Here is a 25,548-nt window from a genome sequence, read left to right as displayed (position 1 = left end):
TCTCCACCAGGAGGATAGGAGTGTGTGTGATGTTTGGCAAAATGTTTAGGAGTAATATAAACATGTTTTTTTGTTCGTTTGTTTTTTGCAACAATGTTCTTCATTTTGTTGAGGAAATGCAGAGCCAGATCACTCATAGAATCTCTGAGGATAGAATTGTGGATGAGCAGGACATGTGCAGCATTTTGAACGAAACGGGCCACTCCTGAAAACTTTAGAAGGCAATGTTAGCCAATCAGTGTAGAATCTGATAAATCATACATAAGTTGTATACAGATTGATGAAGTTATAGCTAAAAACAGGAATTGGCCTGTTATATCGCCACCATGAGGCTGATTCGGAAAAGAATGAGTGGCATGTCGTCCTCGGCCTAGTGGAAATGTGCGTGTATAATTTCACGGAAATTGCACACTGTTTGTGATTTGTGGCATTTTGTTCGAAACGGACCAATCATGTGAGCTTTGGAAGCCAATTTTAGCCAATCAGGATGGAACATGGGAAATTGTGCAGATCTGTGTTGATCACATGACTATGGAGATAGTGTATACCGAATTGTGACCTTTGACCGAGCAGGCAGCTGACCACAAGTTAACTAGAGGAAAGAAATGCTGACTTGTTTCAAGTCTTTGGCCAGTGTAAGCACCAAGCATCCTGCCCCACATCCCCCCACCACCATTATTCATAGATTGTGTGATATGGGATTCTATAGGGATAAAATGTTAGTTGAAAATAGACTATTACTTGTTAAAACAGCAGTAAATATTAATAGAGCGAACGTTTTCCAGATAAACTGTTAAGATACTGGACATTTACCCATTTAAACTCGATTCATACTTGTAGCAGACCAACAAGCGGATGCGATACGTTGTGAGATTGTAGGTCTGCTATTTTGTATGAAATGGACCTTTTATGTTTCATTTTAACCAGGTAAGTTAAATAGCGACACATTCTTGGAAAGACCAAGTGGGAAATATCAGGGAAAGGGCTAATCAATGCCTGGGTCTGCCGCCAGCTTAAACAGGAGGCCAAGACTGAGACTTGACAACACAAATGTTCAATTTGCCCTGTAGCATTGCTGACTTTGTAGTTGTAGGCTACTAGGCACTTCTACAAAAAAAATATTCGTTTTAACTCCCCATGAATCTGAACTACAAGCATAATGCTACTTTAGGCAGAACGGGATGATTCTACAGAAAACTTCCTTTTTGGGTGAAAAGGGACATTTATTTGGTCATCACCACCTAGGCATATAAGTTTCACTGGTCTACACCAGGCCCAGGAACCCCCCATTGTTGTCTCCTTCCTTCCCGTTTGAAGTAACCACATTCATCGCTGCCTTCAAAAGGTAACTGAATAATAACAATCTAAACTTGCAGCCTTTTTATTTTCTGGATTCTTTCGTGATAAAATGAATACATAAAATGAATGTAGGCTACCTTCTACCTTCCAATTGGACCAAAACTTGGTCCTGCAGCATCAATTATGATAACAAAGGGCCATGCAAACTCACCCCAGGAACAAAACTTATTATTCCCACCCTGATGTTACTACATCCTATGTGCATAACATGGGACCTGTTTAAATTCAACTGAAACACAACATTTCATCAAGAAACCACATATTTGACATGTTTTCATTAAATTAATGCAGTCAATCAGAGTTCAGTTCAACCTCATTAGAACAGTCGTTTCTTTGAGAAACAAAGTTAGGAAGGATGCAATTGAATGGCATTCAAAGTTAAACACATACATTTCTGAGCCATTTCAAAACCTGTGTAGGCCTACTCTTTCTCCTACCGAAAATGGATCAGGAATCAATAATGCAAATGGCATGATTGGTGGCATCAATAAAATGATACATTTTCATCCCTAATCGTAACTGAACTGGGGCTGCAGCACTTTCCATGACAAGATTCAGAATGACAGAAGATGCAACGCTGAATGATTGATGGAGACAAACCCATTCAGTAGGGGGGTGGTTGGAGAGCTGAATAATTCTTAAATTGAATATATATGTGAATACTACTATATATATATATATATATATATATATATATATATATATATATATATATATTTGATAGAATTTCAATAAAGATTACAATAGTATACCATATTAAAAAAAAGAAGGCTCATCTGTACATGTGTACATGCCAGGCAGAGAGGATTAGACATGTGAGAAGCTAGTTGTCACTCTGATTCCATCAAAGGCACAATACATTTGGAAGGCGCTCACCTCCGATGGTGCTCTCGTGGTACTCATGGAACTGGCCCTTGACGAAGCGCAGCACCAAGCTCGACTTGCCTACCCCCATCTCTCCCACCAGCACTAGCTTGAACTGGCAGATCTTGTTGCTTGCTGCTGTGCCGTTGGTTCGTGCCTGTCCTCGCCCTGCCATAGTGCTGTGCTTAGAGCTTCACTGGAGGAAGAGAAAGAGAAAGTCCCAGTTGACTCTAGGCTAAGGCTTAGTCATAGAGTATATAAAGGATAGAGACCGAACTGGAGCACTAGCCCCGCCCCCAAGCTATTCATTTCGATGAAGTTGCTCAGTGGCGTTTTGAAGCACCCGGAAGACTGCCGGAAGTACCTCCTCCGGACCTCAAATTTGAGGTCCGGGGTGACGTATGGGTGACGTAGGGAGTGATGGTCCTACGTGTCCGTGCACGGGAACGCCTGCAGTCCTTCCTCTTACCACTAGGGCCCAGAGCTTCAACGTTGGAGCGCCTCACTGGCCCCTTGGGCTTAGTACAGGGGCGGACAAAGCCCGGACAAAGGCTGGTTGAGCTAGGCAAGGCCAGGTATAGTCCAGGCTGCAAACCAGAGAAGATGCCTCACCGATGAAAGCTGGAAGAGAGAGAGAGTACATAAATAAATAAGAGTCCTGTGCGCAGCATTCGAACATTGGGCCTCAAACAGACCAGCGTATTCTACGCATGACAGTGTTTTTCAACCTAAAGAAATTTGTGACAAGAAAAAGCTCTGTGGCGAGGATGTGCTTAAAAAGGAGCACATACCTGCTGTGTGATTTTACAAAAGGAGTCATAATTTGCAAGCAGTGATTTGGCATCATCACAGTACCACATGGCAACACTCTACAACGAGGGGTTTAAGATCTTGATAAAGCCAAATTATACTCCAATCCATATTCCATAATAGGACAGTGCCAGCTCAGAGCCCACTCACTCACCAAAAAGAACAGATCTACAAGGCTTCACATTTCAACACCTTCAGTCAGCTTGTACATGTATTTGGCAAGCGAGTCCCTCATGTGATGGATGTGTATCAGCTGACATTTTGCGAGTGAGTAAAGTATTGCTCTCATGTTTTCCAACGTTTAAGCAGTGACAAAGGAATGCAGGAACAATGCTATCCAAGAGTTACTGATTATGTATCAGAGCTGTATGGTCATTGATCACAGGAAATGCACTCTTTTAGTGCTGCCCAATTAATTAAAAAAAAGATCGAGATCTAGAATCGCACCTATGCAATCTCATTTTGTGAAGAATCATGCAGCACTAGTTGGAGGTCAAATTCATTTTAGTTACTCTTATGCTTTTGCTTGTTTTTTTAATAAATATTTTCAGGAAAAAAATTTGTGTGAGAATCTTGTGAAAGAAATTCGAGATTCACATTTGAGCCAGAATCGTGCAGCACTACGCTCTTTACACAAACATATCCTAACTACTCCATCTTCTGCCCTGCATCGGGAATGTGTAGGCATCTTCAGATGGTCATTATTATCAATCAAGTTTCATAATTACATTTTAGAGTTTGCCAACTATGACGTTTCAGCGTAGAGATGATGGCTCTATGCCAAACGACTAAAGTATTGTATTTTTTTTTTTTGGAGTGCCGCAATATTCAGAAAGTGGGGGGGGGGGGGGGGGGGGGTGTTATCTGACGAGTATCACAGCCTCAGTCAAAACCCAACTCATGAGTCACGATTAGGTCTAGTTGGTAATCCAGAAACCAGAATCTAACTTTCAAATGTAGTTTGTCATTCCTTCTTACAAGTATTCCACACACACGAGTACAATATGATTAAAATCAGTATGAGACCGACAATTTGTCAGTGACAAACCCTGAGCTATCATATTAGCCCACAAAATAAATATATATCATAAGCATGGTGACTGAAACAGAAACATTTCATGAAATGGCAATGAGTTCGAAACTTACATTGCACAAGGGTAAGGGTTGACTACAAAAGATAAGATGCCGGCGTTATCATTTAATCGTTATTTACTTTTGGCAAAGTGTTGCTGCAAAGAGCCTCTGCTTGTTTGAAACAGCATGTGGTATCACTGAAAGCTTGCCCGCCATCCAATGGTATGGTATGTGGTGATGATAAATGGAAATATTACAGGTTTTACCCAGAAGCCAAAAAGGTTAATGTCTTTAATGTCTACAACTTTAATGTGTAGAGTGTAGACGGCTTGGCAAAGAATGCTCTACTCACAACAACCACACAGAGGTTGGTTCAAACAGCACAGCACATCACCAGGACTAAGATTCTGTCATGCTGGCTTTCTCAATCACCATCAAAAACAGTCAGGAACAAGAACATGAAAGAGGTGGCATGTACCTGCCTCATGGCCAGATAAGCTCTACACTACCTTCGCCAGGGAAAGACCAGCAGCGTGAATGTTTTTTTATTGTTTATTATTTGTTAACTTTGTTTTGATAATGAATTAAATCACATTGCATCCAAGTTCTCTAATGATAAATTTCAATATATATTTCAAAACTTAAGGCTCTTTTTCTCATACTGAAAATGGATCAGGAATCAATAATACAATAGATGACCAATATACATTACGCAAAAAGGTGACGGGGAGCTAGGAGGAGGGCTGACAGTGTCAGGGGTACAGAATGATCGGGGGCCCCCCTTCAGTTAGGAAGGGGCAAAATGCCCTGGATGGCACTTTTTAGTTGCAAATTTGCAATGTATGGTTGTCAAAGAATCAAACCGTTAACCAGATTGGTCAAAATAAAAAGCAATGGATTGTCACTTTAAATCCAACTCCATTTCAGTTGAGTGATGCACATGAGGTCCATCAGCTTCTGCTTGGTCAGAGACAGGAAACCCGGCTCAGTTCATATCAGGAAGTGAAGATTGCAGAACACATTAGTTGCCTCAACTTTTTCACTGGAAAAATAAAATGCAGGCCAATGGCACACAGACAACAATATAATAATCCACCATGTCAGACAGTGACTGACAAGAAGAAACATTGTACAACAAAAAGTATAAAAGGTGTTATTACATTACACTTGTCTGATGTACAACAGAGTTAACAACAGCTATTTGTGAGGAGGAAATGACAGAGAATTACATAATGAGTAATGACAGAGAATGAGTATGTCAGAATAGTAAAGAGATGTCATTACAGTGAGTCAGGCTAGGTCAGAGACATTCAGACCTGAGTTGACTCGCTCTGGGCTTTATCTCAGTCCCATGTCTGGGCTGGGCCTAATCTTTAGCATGTGACGGGAGAGCAAAGCCATGTTTGAATTTGAAATTACTTAAAATGCTAAATGTCAAAGTGAAATTTATCTTATCCAGCGACAACCAAATATTCAAAGTCTTGGGTCTGAGAGGCCAAACCTCATCAAATGGTGGTCCGTGGCTCAAATACTGAATAAATAGTGGACCATGAAATTAAAATGGTTGAAAACCTGTAGAAAATATAATCTTGGAATGACCTTATAGCCAAATTGGTTAGGGGCAGGGCACCTAGGCGCTTACCACATGTGCATACAATACCTTCTTCAACATGCCCAGGTTCAACACTCTGGGCTGGCCGTACTATTTGTTCCGTCACTGCCCTGCTCTCTGTCCTCTTTTCCTGTTTCTATCTCACCGTCGCTATCAAAATACAGTGGGCATCGGTGGGACGGCACTAAAGTGGTTCTCCTCCTACCTCACCGACCAAACTCCCAAACTCTTCTCCCTTCTGGCTCCAAAACTATGGAATGCACTTCCCATTACAAATCAGAACTGCAGCCTCACTCCCAATCTTGGGACTGGGACTCCGCCGTAGTCTGAAAACCCACCTTTTCAGACTCCATCATGGCTCGTAGCACTTGCCCTAGCCGCTTAGATAAGCACTTTATGTAGACTTATAGCATGTTACATAGACAGCACTAGAATTGCATTTTATGTAGTCATAGCACTTTATAGTATATATGTATACTTTTTATGTATGTGATGTATTGCCATGCTTTTTGTTCTTGCTTAATGTAAATCGCTCTGGATTAAGAGCGTGCCTAAATTGTAATTGTACAGCAAAGAAAATAATGTTTAAAACAATAAGTGCATAATTTTGTGAGTGACGGTAAACACTGAGATGAAAAAGGTCAACCAGACATCAGTTATTGGCCTGGCTGAAGAATTGGACTATACAGGCAAACACACCAACGCACGCACGGTTCTTCAGAGGGAATGCTGATGGAATTTTTCACACACCATTGAGGCAGAAAAGAGCAGCAAATAAAGCCATTTTGTTTACCGGGTCAACAAACTGCATTTCTGAATGCCAAAGCAGATCAGACAACATTCTATGGAGGGAGCAAGCATGGAAGGTAGGAGAGAAAAACGATTTTATATGAGTTTATAGGCTTTCCTAATTTCCATAGCCCTGGGTACTACTAGACAGTGTTTTCTACTTAACTCCAGTAGACCATGTAGAAAAAGAAGACCCATGGATTTACAAATGTGCGATAAACAGGGATAAAAAAAAAGTATCACAGTACTGGGCTGATCACATTACGTCACAGCAATTAATGCAACAGGGAAAAGCAATGAGTGAATCATTAAAATGCACTCATATCGCAGACCAAGGTTCGGGTTGCATACAACATGTAGCAAAATAATTTAACCCATGATGTCATCAATTTGTTGCAATGTTGCTAAACTCTGTAAAGGCTCCAGATTTGTCTTATTCATCAATGACACAGAGAGCATTGGGACAAATCCTGCTAGAACTTGATGACACATTGCTGGCAACTTGGCATCAACATTGACAAAAAAGCTGATTATGTATGTAAATGTTGAAGGCGATGGAAAGAAAGCCATTCATTTCTTAGCTTTGTTTTTTTAGCATGTATTCTGGACACATGGCACGGCAGTGGCTCAGGTGTAGAGTGGCCGGTAGAACAGCCGGATGGGAACCGCAAGGTTCCCAGTTCGATCCCGGGCTCCTCCAGAGTTATGCCCCCTACACACTGCACGATATTTGGCACTCTCCGACAAAACCCCCGATCTGATGCAAGATCGGGCTTGATCGCCAAGGTTTTGCTTGCTGTGTGTGAAAGATGTGCGGAAGCTCCAGTGGCGATAAAGCGCTCACTGACCGTTTATGAATATAAAAAAAGACTCCTGTAGTGTGAAATACATAACGATCTGATAACTCGCCGACCATTTAAAAAGTGTCAATTTTGTCAAAGTGTCCTTGAGCTCCTAATTGCTCCCGATGTGCATGTTGGTGCCTTCACTGCTTTGCATGGTTTCCTCCACCATTGTAAAGCTCTGTCGTGTGTGTGTGTGTGTGTGTGTGTGTGTGTGTGTGTGTGTGTGTGTGTGTGTGTGTGTGTGTGTGTGTGTGTGTGTGTGTGTGTGTGTATGTATGTATGTGTATATATATATATATATATATATATATATATATATATCTGCACACACAGTAATTATTAATTTACAATTTAGGCATTTAGCAGACGCTCTTAATCCAGAGCGATTTACATTAAGCAAGAACAAAAGCATGGGAATACATCACATATAAAAAGCATTTATCAAGAAACATGCGTAAACTAAGAACGTAGCTAGAACATATCTATATAATGACACTGCACATATAAACTACTATACTATGCTGTACATATATACTATGAAGTGCTATGACTACATACAATGCAATTATTGTACTGTCTACATAACATGCTATAAGTCTGTATCAAATGCTATCTAAGTCTAAAAAGTGCTGTCTAAGGGGGTAGGGTAAGTGCTATGGGCCATGGTGGAGTCTGAAAAGGTGGGTTTTCAGACTACGGAGGAAGATTGGGAGTGATGCTGCAGTTCTGACTGCAACGGGGAGTGCATTCCACAGTTTTGGAGCCAGAAGGGAGAAGAGTTTGGGACGTGTGGAGCGTTGTCCCGGCGTTTTTAGTGTGGGTACTTCCAGCTTCCCTGCATTGGCTGATCAGAGTGCGCGGGAGGGTTTGTAGGGTTCAATCATACTTGCAAGATATGGGGGAGCCATACCTCTGGTTGCTTTGAATGCCAGCATCAGGGTTTTGTATTCTGTGCGGGCAGCGACCGGGAGCCAGTGGAGGGAGCGGAGCAGGGGGGAGACATGTGAGAATTTTGGCTGGTTGAAGACCAAGCAAGCTGCGGCATTTTGGATCAGTTGGAGAGGCTTAAGTGCACATGCCGGTAGGCCAGTAAGTTGTCTGGATTAGGAGCTGGGCTGATTCCTGGTTGAGGAACGGTCTAATTCGTCGTATCTTATAGAGCAGTGTTTCCCAACCTGTGTGCCGCGCCACTTTACTGTGCCGTTTGATGTGTCCAGGTGTGCCGCCTGATTTGACCAAAAATAACACTAACCCTCCCCCGAAAGCAATAGCTACTGAGCTGCAGGATTCGTGCGACAACAACAACAACGGAACAATAGACTCTAACGACCATCGGCCATAGGAATGTTAATCACCTGTACTCACCTGGCAACTTTACTGTATAAATGTGCAGTGATGTACCGGAACGCGTTCAAAGAACGATAGTTCACGAACGCGTTCCTATTTCGGCTGAACGTGAACTGAACGTACTGTATTTCTGCCTGATGAACGTCATTGTGAACGCGTTCATTTCTGCCGTGTGTGAACGTCACTTTCTCACGTTCAACTTCGTTTAAAAGTGAGTGAGCCTTCCAGGCGAAACCCCCGCTAAAACACACCCTAATCACTCCTTATTAATATCTAGCGGAAAACCCACCAATAAGCCCTTATCCAACACAAATTAACTAATCTTTCTCAATCCGCACAATTTCACTGGAGCGCGCAGCGCGCATATCCACGCAGACAGCAGACACATACAGTCCTACATGTCCCGACCCAAACACTGAGGAGGTAAAGTAAACTTGTTTATAATGTGCCACGGAAAATAGATTCCAATTGCTTGTTATTTTTTGCGTCGATGAGGTATGTCGTATGTGTCCAACTGTCCATACATGATCGCCTCGTTTTGCCAACAATATATATCTCCCTCCCTCCACAGAAGCGCAGTGATGCCTGATTTATTCTTCGTCGTACACGTGTTCCATGCTGAAAATAGTTGATCTACAACAGGGGTGCCCACACATTTATGACGTGAGATCTACTTTCAAAATGACCAGCTCAACAAGATCTACCCACTGAAAAAATAAGTGTACCATTGCTGAAAATAGTTTAAATATATAATGTAGGCCTACCTGGGGGGGCTTTGGAATAGGGAGAAAATATGACAGGCAGTTTGCTGTCATATTTCCTCCCCGTATTTAACTTAAACGCCCAATGCATTCTCAATGGCAATAGCACAAACTTTGGCATGCTACTAGTCCTACATACTTACACCTATAGAAACCCCATTCAAACCTATTTAGGTTCATCTTACAGTGGACATGTTTGCCTGAAATGGAATCTTTGAAATGTTTCATAGTTTTAGAAATATATAGTGCAAGGACACTTTGACACCAACTCTGGGGGAGCCCGGGTTCGAACTGGCAACCTTGCAGTTACCATCCATGATCCAGCCACTCTACCCCCTGAGCCACCACCGCCCTGTTTAGGTTTGGTTTTACTATAGTTTATGACAGAATGGAGAGAGAAAGCTAAATTCATTGACAAAGTACATTTGGAATTTGTCACCCATCCTACACACCCAGGGGTGCCCACACTTTTTGACTTGAGAGCTACTTTCAAAGTAGCTCGGCAAGATCTACCCACCAAATCAATTATTATACCATTGCTGAAAATAGTTAAAATATGTACCTGAGGGGGCTTCGGAATAGTAGAGTTTGTGTTACATTCTGTACAGTATAAGACAAATGCACTTGGAATGGGAAATAGAGGGGGAGAAATGTCTTTTTTTTTATCGTTTTTTTTCTTCAATATATTTAAATGAAATACTCTTTAGGGGCATGTCATGTGATCTACCTGCACAGCCTTTGTAATCTACTGGTAGATCGCGATCTACCTTTTGGGCACCCCTGATCTACAAGCTCACAACGCGCACAACGCGGCTGTGGCTGTGACACCGTCTCCACACCTTAGCGCAAAACGGTCTTAAACTGCGCACTTCTTAAGCTGCGCGCAGCTTAAATTCTGAGTTTTTAGACAGCTGGTGGATGGAAAAGAAGCTCCACCTCCGCGGACTTTTTGCGCGGAGGAGAGCGTTTCCGGAAATCTGGCCGTCCGCGGAGGTGGAGCTTCTTTTCCATCCACCAGCTGTCTAAAAACTCGGAATTTAAGCTGCGCGCAGCCGAGAACGTGCGCAGCTCTTTCGATAGTGTGGCAGCACCTCCAGGCTGTGAGCTTGCAGGCTGTAAGAACTGAGACCCTTCACAATAAAAGCATGTAGCTTTCACAAGTTGGCCCATAATTAAGACAAGGAAAAGGATTCATCCTTAAATTCGGTGGCATTTCACATTGCAAAGAGCAATATTTTCCCCAAAATGTAAAAAAAAACAATCACACCCATGTGAACTGAGTGGTTGCTCATGTTTAAGACCATTGTATTGTGGCAAAACATTTTTTTTATTTAGAAGTATTTACTTTGCATTGACAAATTGAACATGTGTGTGCTATATTTTGTATATTGAGTTATTTGATGAGTGCTGTCATGTGTGTTCTTAAAAGTATATTGGGTTCAAATACGTTTTACTCTGTCAAAAGTATAATGTGTTTATCAAAGACGTTTTACTATATATATATATATATATATACACATACATACACACATGCACCCCCCCCGTATATCTAGGTGTGCCCCGAGATTTTTAGGCTATGAAAAGTGTGCCCTGGGACAAAAAAGGTTGGGAAACACTGTTATAGAGTGTGAACCTGCAGGATACAGCCGTGAGACTCTGCCTTTGAAGCGCAAACATTATCCACAAACGACCCCCCCCCCCTCAATGCTGCATAGAGAGTGAGAGAGAGAGACGCTCTACTCCTTACTTACAAGTGTTTCACCGGATTTTACTGTTAAATAAATAAATAATTAGCCGTGACTGCGCACGTCTGTAGGAACCGATAGTTAGATCCGAAATTTCATTAGGCCTACTGTAATGGGTGCCACGGAAAGTACAGACAACTCACCCCGCAATGTCAGAAAGTGAAGACAACGTCTAGACAAGTCTAGACAACTCACCGGGGTGAGTTGTCTAGACTTTCGGGGTGAGCTGTCCGTACTTTCTCGCCCAACTCGCCCCAGCGGAAAGTACAGACAACTCACCCCGACATGTCAGAAAGTGAAGTTGTCCAGTATTCGTCAAAAGGAGCTCGCGCGACGAAGTAGCCTCGGGGATTCCCCCCCCCTCTTCTTGGTTCCCGTTGCTGGTCAGCCTAAATGCTCTCATAAAGTTATATTATAGTCTTATTATATTATATATGATTTGTCTCTATATATTGTGTTGATTTAAAAGGGTCCACCGCTGGACGGACTCTCGATGCGGGCGGTTTAATGATCCCTGTACTTGCCTGATGGCTGGTTTGGCCAAAATGTTAACTGAGGCTGTGGAAAATCTTCTACGACTAACAACATAGTATGATGTAAACGCCCAATACAAACTCCACGTATTCCCAACGTCCACACATGTAAATTGTTTTTCTTTCTTAAAAAACACTTTCGCTTTCGCTTTCGCTGACCACACATCGGTAGGCACTGTTTTTCTGGCAAATCTAAGCTAGCAAATATAAGACTTCCGGGGGACGATCTCTTCAAAATGAGAGTACCCTCTAGAGTATTGAAAAAAAGATTAGTTCGCACATTAAAACTATAAATTAAGCATTTAAACGATGCTATAGGACACACATTATGTTTCTGTGTAAAAATAAGTAATAAGTAATGTTTCTGTGTAAAGATAAGTAATTAAAAAGTTATCTAAATGGATAAATGCTATTCACTGGAGTGCATGGACTTTATAAAGTGGACACTGGACAAAAGTCCCTGCTATGTATCGACTAGTGTGACATACGCACATGTCCGTGGAGACCTCCTCTACAACACCACACTGTCCGCTAAGCAGCAGAGGTGTAAAACAAATATTGGCATGCCATACAGCGAGGTGAAAGGTCAAAAACTATCCCATTTCCAGACTAAAGTCAACTAAAGTGGACACTGGACAAAAATCCCTGCTATGTATCGACTGAGTGAACCACCATAACGCCATGCTGGAGTGATGGAGTGTGAGTGAACCACCATAACGCCATGCTGGAGTGATGGAGTGTGAGTGAACCACCATAACGCCATGCTGGAGTGATGGAGTGTGAGTGAACCACCATAACGCCATGCTGGAGTGATGGAGTGTGAGTGAACAAGTGGCTGAGATTTGGATCTATAGGGTAAATCTCCTTTGAATTGATTTGACATGAATTGGGCGGGTCTTGCCTTCTGGCATGCGTGCGTGCGTGTGTGTGTGTGTGTGTGTGTGTGTGTGTGTGTGTGTGTGTGTGTGTGTGTTTGCATGCGTGCGTGCGTGCGTGCGTGCGTGCGTGCGTGCGTGCGTGCGTGCGTGCGTGCGTGCGTGCGTGTACACAGATACAGGGCAGTTCGGCACTAAGACAGCAACACACCTTGATGTGCTTTGACCTTTGATCTTTAAAAAAAGAAAACATTTAACAAAAATGCTTAAAGGTATCTTTATCTTATCTTTATCTTCAGTGATTTCACTTAATTCAAATATCATATTCATATATCAATATCAGGGTGAGGGAGAGAGAGAGGGGGGGTAGAAAGAGAGAGGGAGGAGGAGAGAGAGAGGCTGCTAGAGGGGAGAGGAAGTCAGAAATGAGAGCGAGGGGCGAGCTAGGGGTCATTCTTTGAGACACGTCCAGGTTTTGGACCAATAAGCACCTTTGTTTGAAGCTTCAAAGGGTCAAACAACCAGCGTTTTCAAATGCTGCCCGAACCCGACCTGACCCGACGGGGGTCATCGGGCCGGGCCTAAAATGTATGCAAATGAGTTGGGCCAGGCCGGGCCTCGGGTCAGCCCAGTTAGAGCCCAGTTAGGGCCCAGTTAGGGCCCAGTTAGAGCCCAGTTAGAGCCCAGTTAGGGCCCAGTTAGAGCCCAGTTAGAGCCCAGTTAGAGCCCAGTTAGGGCCCAGTTAGAGCCCAGTTAGAGCCCAGTTAGGGCCCAGTTAGAGCCCAGTTAGAGCCCAGTTAGAGCCCAGTTAGGGCGTCAATTTTCAGGCCCGTTGAGAACAATCATTGGAATCTCTTGTTTAATTTCTGTTCATTAAATGACTTACTTTTAATTTCTCTTTACAGTCAGAATTACTTTTTTACAATCAGGATACCGAGTCTATTTCTTATTGATTATTTCTGTTCACCAGTGAAGTGTAGGCAGAATAATTAAGGAGCGAAACTTCATTGTTCAACTTTTATGACCGTCTCAACACCCTAAAAACAGTATAATACGGCCTGGGCCATGGCTCAGTGGTCCAGGCACCTTGGCTGGTAATCCAGTCTGGCAGTGTGCCGCGGGTTCGACTCCCAATCCCGACGGCCTTTACTGCATGTCTTCCCCCCCATCTCTCTCCCCATTTCCTGTCAGCCTACTGTCTGTCACTCCATAAAAAATATAAAATAAAGGCGAAAGCCACAAAAAAAAAACTCCAGTAAAGTGATTAAAACACTTACCCGATATTAACTTTTAGGCTTTAATCCAACGCAGCAAAATGGAGTCCATATACACGTAGTGTTCAGCTCTCTGTCGTTGTTGTGTCAAAATGGTCGACTGTGTTTTAACACACATACAGTAGGAAGTGTCTAGAGAGGAAACAGGTTTTGCCAGTGTACACTGTACACCACACACACACGGATCCCAATTCAGGGGGTTCACCGGGCCTACAAGGTGCGGTACGCGTTCGTATACTTGACACTAGGTAGGATGGGGGAGGGCTGCGGCACTACCCCGTGGAGGGGGCATAGGGCCCACGGAGCCGAGTGGAGCTGGGCGGAGCCGAGCGGAGCCGAGCGTTCCCGACTGGCAGCCATTACTGTTGTCACCGCAGTGTTTTTAGACCTCTTAAAACTACTTTTTTACGCCACGGAATTTACTTTCAAGTTATTTTACGGGAGTATTTAGTTGTTTAAGCTTCATATATGTGGTCAATTAATCATAAAACGGCCTATTTAAAAATATCCCACAACGATGTCGGAGAATTCAGAGAACCGTGTTGTCTCGCCTTGGGAGCGGCCAGCAACAGAGATGTACCCTTGTGTGGCTACCCGTTGTCGGCATAGCCCGAAGCAATTCCCCCTGTTGCTCCTACGTTGTTGTGGAACGAAATGATGCCCGCGGCTCTCACCGCTGTATGATATGAATCTGTTGTGGATATTTACAGCCTACAGGCAATTCGTTTCTAATTGTTTTATTTTCCCAAATGTCAAGTGCATTATAAATAAAAGCTATTATATTATTGTTATTATTATTACTACGTCGAATCTGATTTAACATGAGTGACTCCTTCCTTTCAGCAACTCTTTGCAATGACTCCTTGCAAAGAGTTGCTGAAAGGAAGGATTATCCTTCCTTCAAGGATATACTTTGATTGATTGATTGAAAATTGTATTAACAGTTTGCAGAATTACAGTACATTTCAAGCACAAACTCAATACAAAGGCTGTTAACTGTGAGTGGACGACCCAATTAAGCATTACACTTGTTTCCAATAGGGTCCACCATGTTCAATTCATCAAAACATTTAGAGACGTACAAATAGACACTTCTATATAGACAAAGAACAGTACAGGAATTCATCATAATGGAGGTAAAAAGGGAAAAGAAACATATACAGTGAGAGAAAAAGGGGGTGGGGGGGGATTCAGATTTTACGGGGGCCAGTTTCGAATTGCAGCCATCCGTAGGTGCCCTTTGAGAGCGGTTTTGAAGGAGTCAAGGGATTCACATGTCTTAATGACTGTTGGTAGGGCGTTCCACATTTTGGTGGCATAGGAGCGAAAATAATTTAGTCCCTTGTTTGTGCCGAATCTGGGTTGAACATGGTTCGTTGCACTCCCTCTGGTGTTGTGGGTGTGGACTTCGTTAACATTAAGGAAGTATCTACACAAGTACATGGGTATCTTGGTGGAGTATCGAATCTTGTGGACCAGACCCATTGCAAGATGCTGTACTCTGCGTCCACACATGTAAATTGTTTTTCTTTCTTAAAAAACACTTTCGCTTTCGCTGACCACACATCGGTACTCTGTTCTTCTTCCCTTCCGGTTAGTGACTTTTCCGGGAACCTTGTCAGCAGGGTTTCTGAACCAATGAGACACACACTTCATTTATATGGTGCCTCGCAGTGCGGTGTCGCGCACACGACGTGTCGGGGATGCGAAGGGTCGTGAGCTTGTAAAGTTGCTTTTTTGTCGTCAGAAGAACTGCCTGGGAACGCACTTTACATTCATGGATAAACATTGATTTCTGCAAGTCCACATTTTCTAAACCATCCCCCGATTCCCCCCGTTGATTGTTTCATTTTATATAAAAAATAAGAAATCGTTGAGCTCGTTTAGCTCTAATCGGATATTTATAATTGATATAGGCTACCGTCCGTATGTATCAATTTTTTAGCTAACTATGATGAAGTGTGAGAGAAAACATGACTTTGGTGAAAGTTTGTTTAATACCTTTTTATTTGATCAACGATTATGTTCTTTTCTCACTTTTATCGATAACCACCAGAGTGAAACATCTAGGAATAATCAATGCTTGTTTCGCTGCACTGAATGTTGTGGATTGTGTGGAACCAAACCATTATAAACCATTGAGCAATAGACGTTTTTACGGTTATTCACCACTGAGTGGCGCTAGAGATCTACGCAGAAGCCTACACCAAGCATTGAAAGATGACTATTAAAAAACAATAAACCCCACTTGCACAATATATGCGAAACAGAAACAGGTACATACAGTGTTCAGTTGTTTCATTATTATCATTATTATTATTATTAGTATAATAATACTCTGTGACTGGCTCAGAAAGAAAGGAAACTGATACAGTGTGAAAGTCATTGTAGTCACTGACATGTCATTATTCATGCAGTATTGTTTCGATGTATGCAATAAGTGTCAGGCTTGTGTCACCCAAACAATAGAACAGGAATGCACACCAGTAGTGAGGAGGAGCTGACCACGGGAGATAAATAACTGCAAAGAAAAGCGTTCGCACAGCTCGTAGCCACAATGCAATAACATTTTTTGAAACAATTTGATACAATATAGGTCTTCTTCAGGGTATGTCCCCTCCACAGTCCACACCCTAAATGGGTCCAACTTCTACAGTTGGAGTAGGCCTACTGCTGCTAGTCTCTGAATCTACAACCTCTTTATCTGTCCTCTCTGGATGCTTAGGAAGTATGCAATCTGTTCCAGTAGAAGACCCCAGCACTGTACTGTATAGTAGCTTCTCTGTCTGGTGGATAGGGCTGCATCCTACCAGATCATTCTGTCTTGGACCACTGATAGAACCAAGGGGGGCCTGGCTGTGTGTTGTGCTTGCTGAGGTATAGACCCCTGAGGCGGACAGGGAGCTAAAGGCAGTGTGGACTTCTGGATGGCCGGTAGGGGTGACAGAGACATGGATGGGTGTTGGTGAGTTGGTAGATTGTGTGAGATCAGAGTTGGCTTGCACACTCAGCGAGGGATAGGACTGGCTGAGGTTTCTTGCAGAACACATTAGGTGACATCTGCTGCTCAAAGTGGGAACGGAGGCCTTGCATCCCACCTGAGGGCCCTGACAAGTCCCTGGGAAGCTTTGAAAGGCAGAGCTAAGTCTAAGGAGGGATGGGCCTCCCTGACCATGAGTTTGGGTCATGTAGGAGGAGTTGGGTATTGTTCTGGAGGTTTGTAAGGGACCACATTGACTCTGTAATCTGTGAGTAGTGGTTGTTTCTCTGTCAGAGCAGCATATGTGTACACAAGATGACACAGGACTGAACAGTCCATGCGAATGCTCAAGTCTCTGGCCTTGAGTGGGATTTATGCCATTGTTGGGTACTCCACTGTGACCCCACACATTTCTGTCAGGTTGGCTAATTGGCTTGTGATGGAGATGAGGCCCTGTTGCCACATTAAAAGGCACATGTGTCTGCCAATCACTGGAAGCTGTCACACTGGCACTGGACGCCATCTGTATGCTATAGGGGTATGTTGAGACTGGGGTGGTATAGTGCGGCATGGTGACATGGGTCTGCAAAAATTGCATCATCTCACGGAGTTCCTTGGCCAGGTTAGATATTTCTTGATTCAAGTTGCTCATCTGTAAAGAAAAAAAGGAAGGAAAAGGGAAGACGGCAATGAAGGATTTCTGATTTCTAATGCCATACTTTATGTTTAAGCTACTTCTCATTGCTAAGAAATAAACTTGAGACTATGGAATGTGTAGCTGCTTCAAATTATACATGTAAAATTGGAGCATACACTTTCTGTAGTACATTAGACTTTGGTTGTAACAATTTTGTTCACATTTAACTTGTGTCCTGAAAGTATGTCAAGAAAAAGTTGAGAGTCCTGCTTTTAGATACAGTATGTAGTGTACCCAGCCCTTGAGGAGCTGTGAAAGTAGAGTAGTGTGACTATATGAAGGAGGAACAAAATGTTTGACATAAAAATGTTTGTCACCTAGTTAAATGTTTCTATTCATAGATTGTGTTATATGTCTGTCATTCAGTTGGTCTAAGGCAGGCCTGTTGAACCCATTTTGGGGTGAGGGGCGCATTGGTCAAAAGGTCACTTGATGTGGGCCAGAACCAGTTGCGGACCCGCGCTCACACGCATGTATAGTATCATTCACATATAAATAAATAAAATGAGGAAGACTACTATTATCAAACAATAAAATAAAACATTTGAAAGAGCAATTCAATTTGAAGTGAGGACATTACCTTTCTAAGCAAACATTTCCATCTGCAAATTTGCATCTGTATCTGCAGCTGTAACTGTAATTACTACACGTTTTATGCAGGCCTACTTTAGACTCTAAGGTCACTAAATACTGTACCTCATTGTTAAGCTTGCCGATATTCTGTCTCACCTCTTCTGTCTCCAGAAGCAGGTTAGCACTGATCTGGAAATGGTCTATAAAAGGGTGTAGAACACAAAGTATGTTAAATAAAAATGAATGTTGCTTATATTTAGTCTAGTAGCCTAGTGTCTAATACTTCAAATGGGTTAACAAAAGTGTTTTCAATTAATTGGATTTGTGTGGAAGATTTATCAAGTAGTACAAATCTGAGATGAGTTGCATTAATCTAAGTAGTAATTATTATTAGTACAATGTTCCTAGATATTTGAGACATATACAGTACAGGCGCTGTATGTTTTGGGTCTCAAAAACGTGGAATCAGACATTCCTCCTCTGTATGTTGAACAAACTTTACATGAATAAGTAATGGCCAAGCTCTTACCCCTGAGATATCCTTTTGATCAAGTTTTTCACTGTTCATTCATTGTTACAACTATAGCAGCCTACCACTGATGCACCATGAAGCCTGTGAATGAATTACCTTTTCCATTAGTCTTTGACTCAGTCTGCTCTACATTAAAATGAAACGCATGCCCATTATCTTCAATTCCATCCACAACCCTGGAAGAGACAGGAATAAGAGTTACATCATTATAGAGCAATCTGAAAACCAATTAATATCTGGCTAAAACTGATTGGAATTGATTACCTGGGGCTCAAGTCTAGAGGACTGACACAATGTACAGAAGGGATGAGCAGTTTGGATGGTCTATGGCTCGTGTCTGTGTCATGTCGAAGAGTGGGTAATGGAGAGGACAAGAGATTGTCAGTGTTAAGTAGCTGGGGAGATGGGCTACGGCCTCTACATCCCTGAACGGGTGATCGAGGTCGGAGGGCATGGATGTGGTGAAGCTCTTCTCCCAACTGGGTGGTGCTCAGGCTGGGTTGGTGAACAGGGCTACCCATTGCGTGCAGAAGGGGTACCCTCCTTGGAATCCAGTGGCCCATGTCTTGCCCGTGTTCCACCTTGTCCGTCTCAACAATGAAGGGTAGTTTGTGATTCATTCCAAGCCGATCCTAGGGAGATGAGAGTTAGAAAAACGATTTCTCAGTTCAAAGGATTATTGAAGGAAATTATGTTTGTCAAATAAGTGCTTTGAGAATCACATCGCTGTAAACAGCGAATAAGACTCCTGAACTTGAAAAAAGTGACAAACTGTAACAGGACTAGTTTACAGACAGATTCCCTTCATATTTTTAATTGCCATTTCTTATATACTGCTATTTGTCAGTATTGTACTGCACTTTAAAATATACACCTTATTGCCACCAGTGCACTTTATACTGCCACCACTGCAGCCATTTCGGTTACTATTTTCACACAGTGGTGTTTTCTACCGTTACGCTATATATTAGTATGTTGCGTCAAAGCTTTTGAAAAAAAGCATATACCATTGCTATGCAGGTAAAACTTTCTTCGCTGCTAACGTGCCTATTGGACAAGGATGGGTTGGGGAGGGACTTAGTGAAGGGCTAATTGAAAAAGAATTTAGGAGAAAAGGTTTTTATATATATATATATATATATATATATATATATATATATATATATATATATATATATATAATATATGTGAAACATTATAATCCTTACCGCATTGCTTTGGTATACCCATTGTTGAATTGTGACATAGATTATGTACAGTTACAGTACTGTACAAACATTGCTGCAGATTGGTGAATGTGTCAAATGTACTGTATTAAATAAGAAATAAATAGCTCTGTGAGGCAGAAATACCTGAGACAGCATGGGAGATCTTGAAAGTCTTGTTCGTCCCTATAGATATATTATCAAAGTTAGCAGATATACACAACTGTGGTGTGGTCGCAAAGTGGCAGCATATAACTTGAAGCATCTGTAGTATATATTTAACACACTACGTAATATATATGCTACAGCAGGGGTTTTCAATTGATTGTGAACAAGGGACCACCACCCTGACTGGGGGGGACCACTGTTGTGTCGGGATGGGATATGGGCTTCGATTAGTGCTTTCGTAACACTTGCATCCCATGTCTATACAACCACTGTTTCTCAACCGATGGTCCACGGACTACTAGTGGTCCATGGAATAATAGGCCTGCAGGTGGTCCATGGGAAAATGTTTTAAAATATAAATAGAATGCCTTTGTTAAATGTATTAAAATATATTTCAATAATACAGTATTTCAAAAGTCCATAAAATGTAAGAAGATATTTGAATAAATAGCTAATAGAAATATTTAAATTAAATCATGACTGTTAAGGACTTGATTTCATTCATTGCACGATACTACGTGCAACAAATTATAACAAGCTCAGGCATTATTCAATTGAAATGTATACTTTTGGCTCTGGAGTGGTCCAGAGACAATTTACCTATTTATGTTTTGAAAACCACTGATCTATTCCTATCCCACGCTTACCCTTATTCCATTCTTATTTTATCCAACCTTCCATTAAACTCAGGTTAACTGATATACACTACTGATAGAGCAGACACATGATGACATGATTATCTGCACATTTCCTAATAATGATGACTCAATCAGGCAAGCTGCATGGTAGACTTACCCTTCTTGAGATTCTAACTCACTTTTCTGTGGAATTTCTTAACCTCAGACTTCCCAGTAACTGACAACATTGACGCACTTCCACGGAACAGTGCACAAAAGTTTAGTGCACTGTTCCGTTGAAAGGGTTCCGTTGAAAGCCTCAAAGGGACCCGGCCTCGACCCGGCCACGTCCCGTGCCGGCACTACAATAAAATGTAATTGATTCAACCTATTCAATTGCACATGTCTTACTTCAGCATCACTGCCTTCTCGCAGGTTGTATGTGAGGTTGTGGTGGATGTCTGAGTTGAAGCGGCTGCCATACTCTGGGTAGAGCCCCAGGACCTCCTGCAGAGCCCTGACACTGATGTACTGCAAGTCACAGTAAGTCAAAGCCTTCACGTCTGCATTGGTCTTAATCACTTGATCATTCCCTGGTAGGTCAGCCCCAATTAGATCACCTTTACCTGCACAGATCAGGTCAAAAAACAAAAAACAGAAGGGTTACAATGCATTGAAGACCAGTGGTGTAAAGTAACTAAGTACATTTACTTTAGTACTGTACTTAAGTACAATTTAGAAGTATTTGTACTTTACTTGAGTATTTCTACACTACATCTCAGAGGCAAATATTGTACTTTTACTTTACATTTATTTGAAAACTTTAGTTACTACTAGTTACAGTACTTTGCAGATTGTAGATTTGTAGATCCAAAACTGAATGGCTGGAAAATGGAAATTAAGAATTTACATAGTAGGCCACACATAGACTAGTACATGCAGGTGGCGGTGGCTCAGGGGTAGAGTGTCTGGATGGTAACTGTAAGGTTGCCAGTACGAACCCGGGCTCCCCCAGAGTTACTGTCGAAGTGTCCTTGAGCAAGACACTGAACCCCTAATTGCTCCCGATGTGCTAGTTGGTGCCTTGCCATTACCATTTACAAACCTTCCTTAATGATTAGGCCTATATCTGGTTTCAGTATTTATTTATGAAGTATTTTCTCTATTATGAAGGTTATTGTAGCGGTCAATTTGTATTGGGGCGGGACAGGGGTCACGAGACATGTCCAAAGCATTTCTGGGGGTTTCCAGCCAAAAACGCCAAAGCATTTCCGGGGGTTCCCAGCCAAAAACGTGAGAACACCTGCACTAACCCAGGATAGCAAGAACCATGCCGTCCTTCAGCACTTCCAGGGATCCGGAGCAGACAAAGTAGTTGGCCTGCAGGGCGTCTCCCTGACGGATGAGGTACTCCCCAGGTGCACAGAAAGAGGTCTTGACGTGCAGGGAGAGAGAGCGCAGGCACCCCCTGCTGGCGCGCTCAAACACAGGCAGCTGCAGAATGTCCTTGTTCAAGTGCATGGCGATGTCCGCTCGTAGCTCGTCTGGGAAGTCATGCAGCAGCTAAAGAGAGAGAGGAGTTGAAAGCCCTCATCAGTCTGAACAAGTCGAATGTCTCTAGAACAGTGGTTCCCAAAGTGGGGTCCGGGGACCCCCAGGGGGTCCTTGAGGGAGTTCCAGGGGGTCCCCAGCTAAATGGATTGGTTTTGGATTGGTTCCATTTGTACACTCTGAAGTGGCCCTCATTTATCAACCGTGCGTACGCCAAAATATGGGTGTACGCCGAAATTACCGCAATTTTCGGCATTTACCATTTGCGCCAAAGATTGAAAATGATCTTGTGCCAAGACAAAACTCACGTCTGGTCGGGAGCTGTCGTACGCTTTGTCCTCACCTGTTTTTTGTCGTAGAACAGCGGAGCAGCATTGTTTGACCAGCTGAGAGGCTGTCACAGGCATCGAAACATATGTATTCACTCCTAAAATGTTTATATAAAACTAGGTATGTATATGGGCTAAATGTAAAAAAGTAAAAAAAAGTGAAGGAATACATCAACGATGTGTCTTTTTGTCATATGAAATTAGTAGGAGCTTTCCAACTTTACAAGCAAGCAATTAAAATCGCGCATTTAAAAACAATGTTGCAAGTTAGATGCGTAAGCCATTTAAACAGTGTTTTGCATGATGAGCGCATACATGCGAGGATTTGGGCTGTCTGTGCTGAAATATTTCCATGACGGGACGTTGGAGATTATAGTACAGCGCTGCAGCTGCGGAGAGTCCCAACATGGGTAGCCTACTGTAGCCTAATCTACAGCAGGCCGATGTCTTTCTGGAGTTACAGTATGTGCAATCTCCTCCTCGTTTAATAAACCCGACGCGTCGCTCGAATGCCAAATGTGTCGTGCCAGCGCAAGTGGGAACGCATCGGAGATAGTATAGGCTAACCCAGCCTGCAGCCCACCACCACCACCACCACTGTCCAGTGCATGCCACATGAGGCTACGGTTTTGGCTTCAATATTCATATAATTGATTTGACAGTTGACAGCCCAACCACTGCAGCGACTGCGAGGCAATTTAAATCGTCGAACGTGCTGGTCAGTTGATCACGGTGTCACGGACGGACCACAGTGATAGAGAGAGACAGACAGGACAGGAGGAGCACCTATGCAAAACAGCAGCGTGTGTGTGCCTATTTGTTATTTAATTCATGGTTCACAGGTTCAGGTTTTCGTTCACTAATATTTCTTGTTGTATATTAAATTAAAAATACTTTAATAATTGAATATACAACTAACAACACACAGTGACAGTTGCTTGCAAATTGCGATATGTGCGTGCATGCGTGCGGGGGGGGGGGGGGTGAGGCGGACAGGGGGGAAGCGAAGCGAGAGGAGAAACAGACAGGGTAGGCTACAGCTTTATTTAATTCATGCAGGTTTATTTATTTAAGATACAACAAGTTGCAAGTTGCGTGTGCGTGTGTGCGTCTGTGTGTGTGTGTGTGTGTGTGTGTTTGTGTGTATGAGAGGGGGCAGAAAGGCAACTTATGCAAGCGAGGGGAACTTTATTTTTCCTGTAACCATGGTTTCCAGGTCGTATTGCAGTTGTTCATGTCGCAAAAACGAGGGCGAGGCTTGATTTCATAGGGCGTGCCAGATAGATTTCAGCCGTCACATTTATTAACGTCGGAACGAAATTAAGGAAGAAACAGCTGTCTGCGATCACTTTGTAAATGCCGACCCGACGTGGGTGTACTACGAATCCTACACTCGAATTTGGGGCAGATTTTACACTCGATTGATAAATGAGGGCCTGAGAGTTAAATTAACATTGATTTTACAATATAAATTGGGGTCCCAGAGATAGAAATGCCATTCCTCCATTAAATGGGAGTCCGTTGACTATATGCATGTCAAACTGGGGGTCCTTGAAATTAAACCGGTTGAGAATCACAGCTAGAGCTGTAAAAATCTTCTCTTATGCGGGTCCCTGGAATATCTTTTCCAATGGGGGTCCGCAGGCTAATTAGTGTCAATTTGGGGGGTCCTTTACATGAAAAGGTTTGGGAACCACTGCTCTAGAAAGCCCTTTAGATTCTGAGAGGTCTCTTTCTATTCTCCTAATTGTTTCCAAACCTTTTTGCCTGTGACCCAAAACAGAAATTAGACATTCTCCCAGGACCAAAACCAGTGAAAATAGCAGATCTACAAGCTTACAACACGTCGCTTCACGCCACGTTGTGAGCTTGTAGATCGGCTATTCTCACCACTTCTTTTCTTCTAATTTGTGGAATTTTGTAGATTTTTCTTTTATTTCTTCATGAAGTTACTGAAAAAAATGATTTTTTTTGTTTAATTCATGAAAAGTTTTTTTTAAATGTTTTGAAATAATAATAGTTAAAAATCTAATTTAAGAAACAAAAAATAAGGGGACCCCTAACAATGTGTCCGCGACCCACGGGTCCCGACACAGTGTTTGGGAACCAGTGTTATAACAATCATAACAATCAATGTCTCATTGGATGGATATCACGTGTACTTGTCTACACTGTGTGTTGTCTTCAACAGGCTAGCCATGAGAAGCATGAGACCTGCATGTACTACTTTGAAACAAATTCATTGGATAGCTGTCATTTCCATGTTTGACCTGACGTGGTTGTGGTTTCTACAATTTCTCATTCATGCAATTTCTGTCCAAATGTCTGGAGGATTTCAATTTACAAATTTCAAAAGGAAGTGATATGTAATTAGAAAAAACATGCATAGATTTGTAAGTAAGAGCTCAGAACTAGAAAAAGTGCCCTTCTGGGCACAGGTCTCCACCAGGAGGATAGGACTGTGTGAGATGTTTGGCAAAATGTTTAGTAGTAATATAAACATGTTTTTTTGTTTGTTAGTTTTTTGCAACAATTTTCTTCATTTTGTTGAGGAAATGCAGAGTGCCTGGTGGCACTATAATAGGCCAATGTGAAAAGGGTGCCATTTCTTCATAAGCCTTTAATGGCAATTGGATGATTTGAGGCATTTTGTTCCAAAAATGTGTTTTGCAAAAATCAACCTGTTGGTGGCGCTATAACAGGCCAATGTGAAAAGGGTTCCTCAGCCTAGTAAGAAAATGTGTGAAAGATTTCACGTAAATTGCATGCTGCGTTCATGATTTGAGGCTTTTGTTCAAAACGGGGCAATCTTGCAAACTGTGAAAGCCAATTATAGCCAATTAGGATGGAATATGAAATATCGGACAGATCCGACTTGAGCACATGACCATAGAGATACTGTGTAACGATTTGTGGACAGAATCTGGAGGAGTAATATAAAAAAATGTGTTTTACAAAAGTCGGCCTCCTGGTGGCGCTATAAAAGGCAGATGCGGAAAATGCAGGTC

At 42.4% G+C, this 25,548-nt stretch overlaps 2 protein-coding genes across 2 annotated transcripts in view; both read right to left on the bottom strand.

The window, feature by feature from the left end:
* The window catches only part of LOC306937728 (ras-related protein Rab-5C-like), a gene marked incomplete at its 5' end in the record, with an annotated part of 41,829 nt that extends 39,416 nt beyond the window's left edge, over positions 1-2,413 (bottom strand). Inside the window, one exon of the mRNA XM_079521642.1 lies at positions 2,236-2,413. Coding sequence (XP_079377768.1) covers positions 2,236-2,398 — 163 coding nt within the window. The remainder of the gene's footprint in view (positions 1-2,235) is intronic.
* A 13,093-nt stretch (positions 2,414-15,506) lies between these two features.
* kcnh4a (potassium voltage-gated channel, subfamily H (eag-related), member 4a) overlaps positions 15,507-25,548 on the bottom strand; it is a gene marked incomplete at both ends in the record, with an annotated part of 30,509 nt that continues 20,467 nt past the window's right edge. Inside the window, 7 exons of the mRNA XM_079520817.1 lie at positions 15,507-15,518; positions 16,699-17,520; positions 18,262-18,338; positions 18,767-18,846; positions 18,935-19,302; positions 21,072-21,286; positions 21,974-22,223. Coding sequence (XP_079376943.1) covers positions 15,507-15,518; positions 16,699-17,520; positions 18,262-18,338; positions 18,767-18,846; positions 18,935-19,302; positions 21,072-21,286; positions 21,974-22,223 — 1,824 coding nt within the window. The remainder of the gene's footprint in view (positions 15,519-16,698; positions 17,521-18,261; positions 18,339-18,766; positions 18,847-18,934; positions 19,303-21,071; positions 21,287-21,973; positions 22,224-25,548) is intronic.

The sequence above is a fragment of the Electrona antarctica genome (genome assembly GCF_951216825.1).
Source record: "Electrona antarctica genome assembly, chromosome: 14".
Taxonomy (NCBI): domain Eukaryota; kingdom Metazoa; phylum Chordata; class Actinopteri; order Myctophiformes; family Myctophidae; genus Electrona; species Electrona antarctica.
This window is presented reverse-complemented; position numbering and strand designations above follow the sequence as displayed.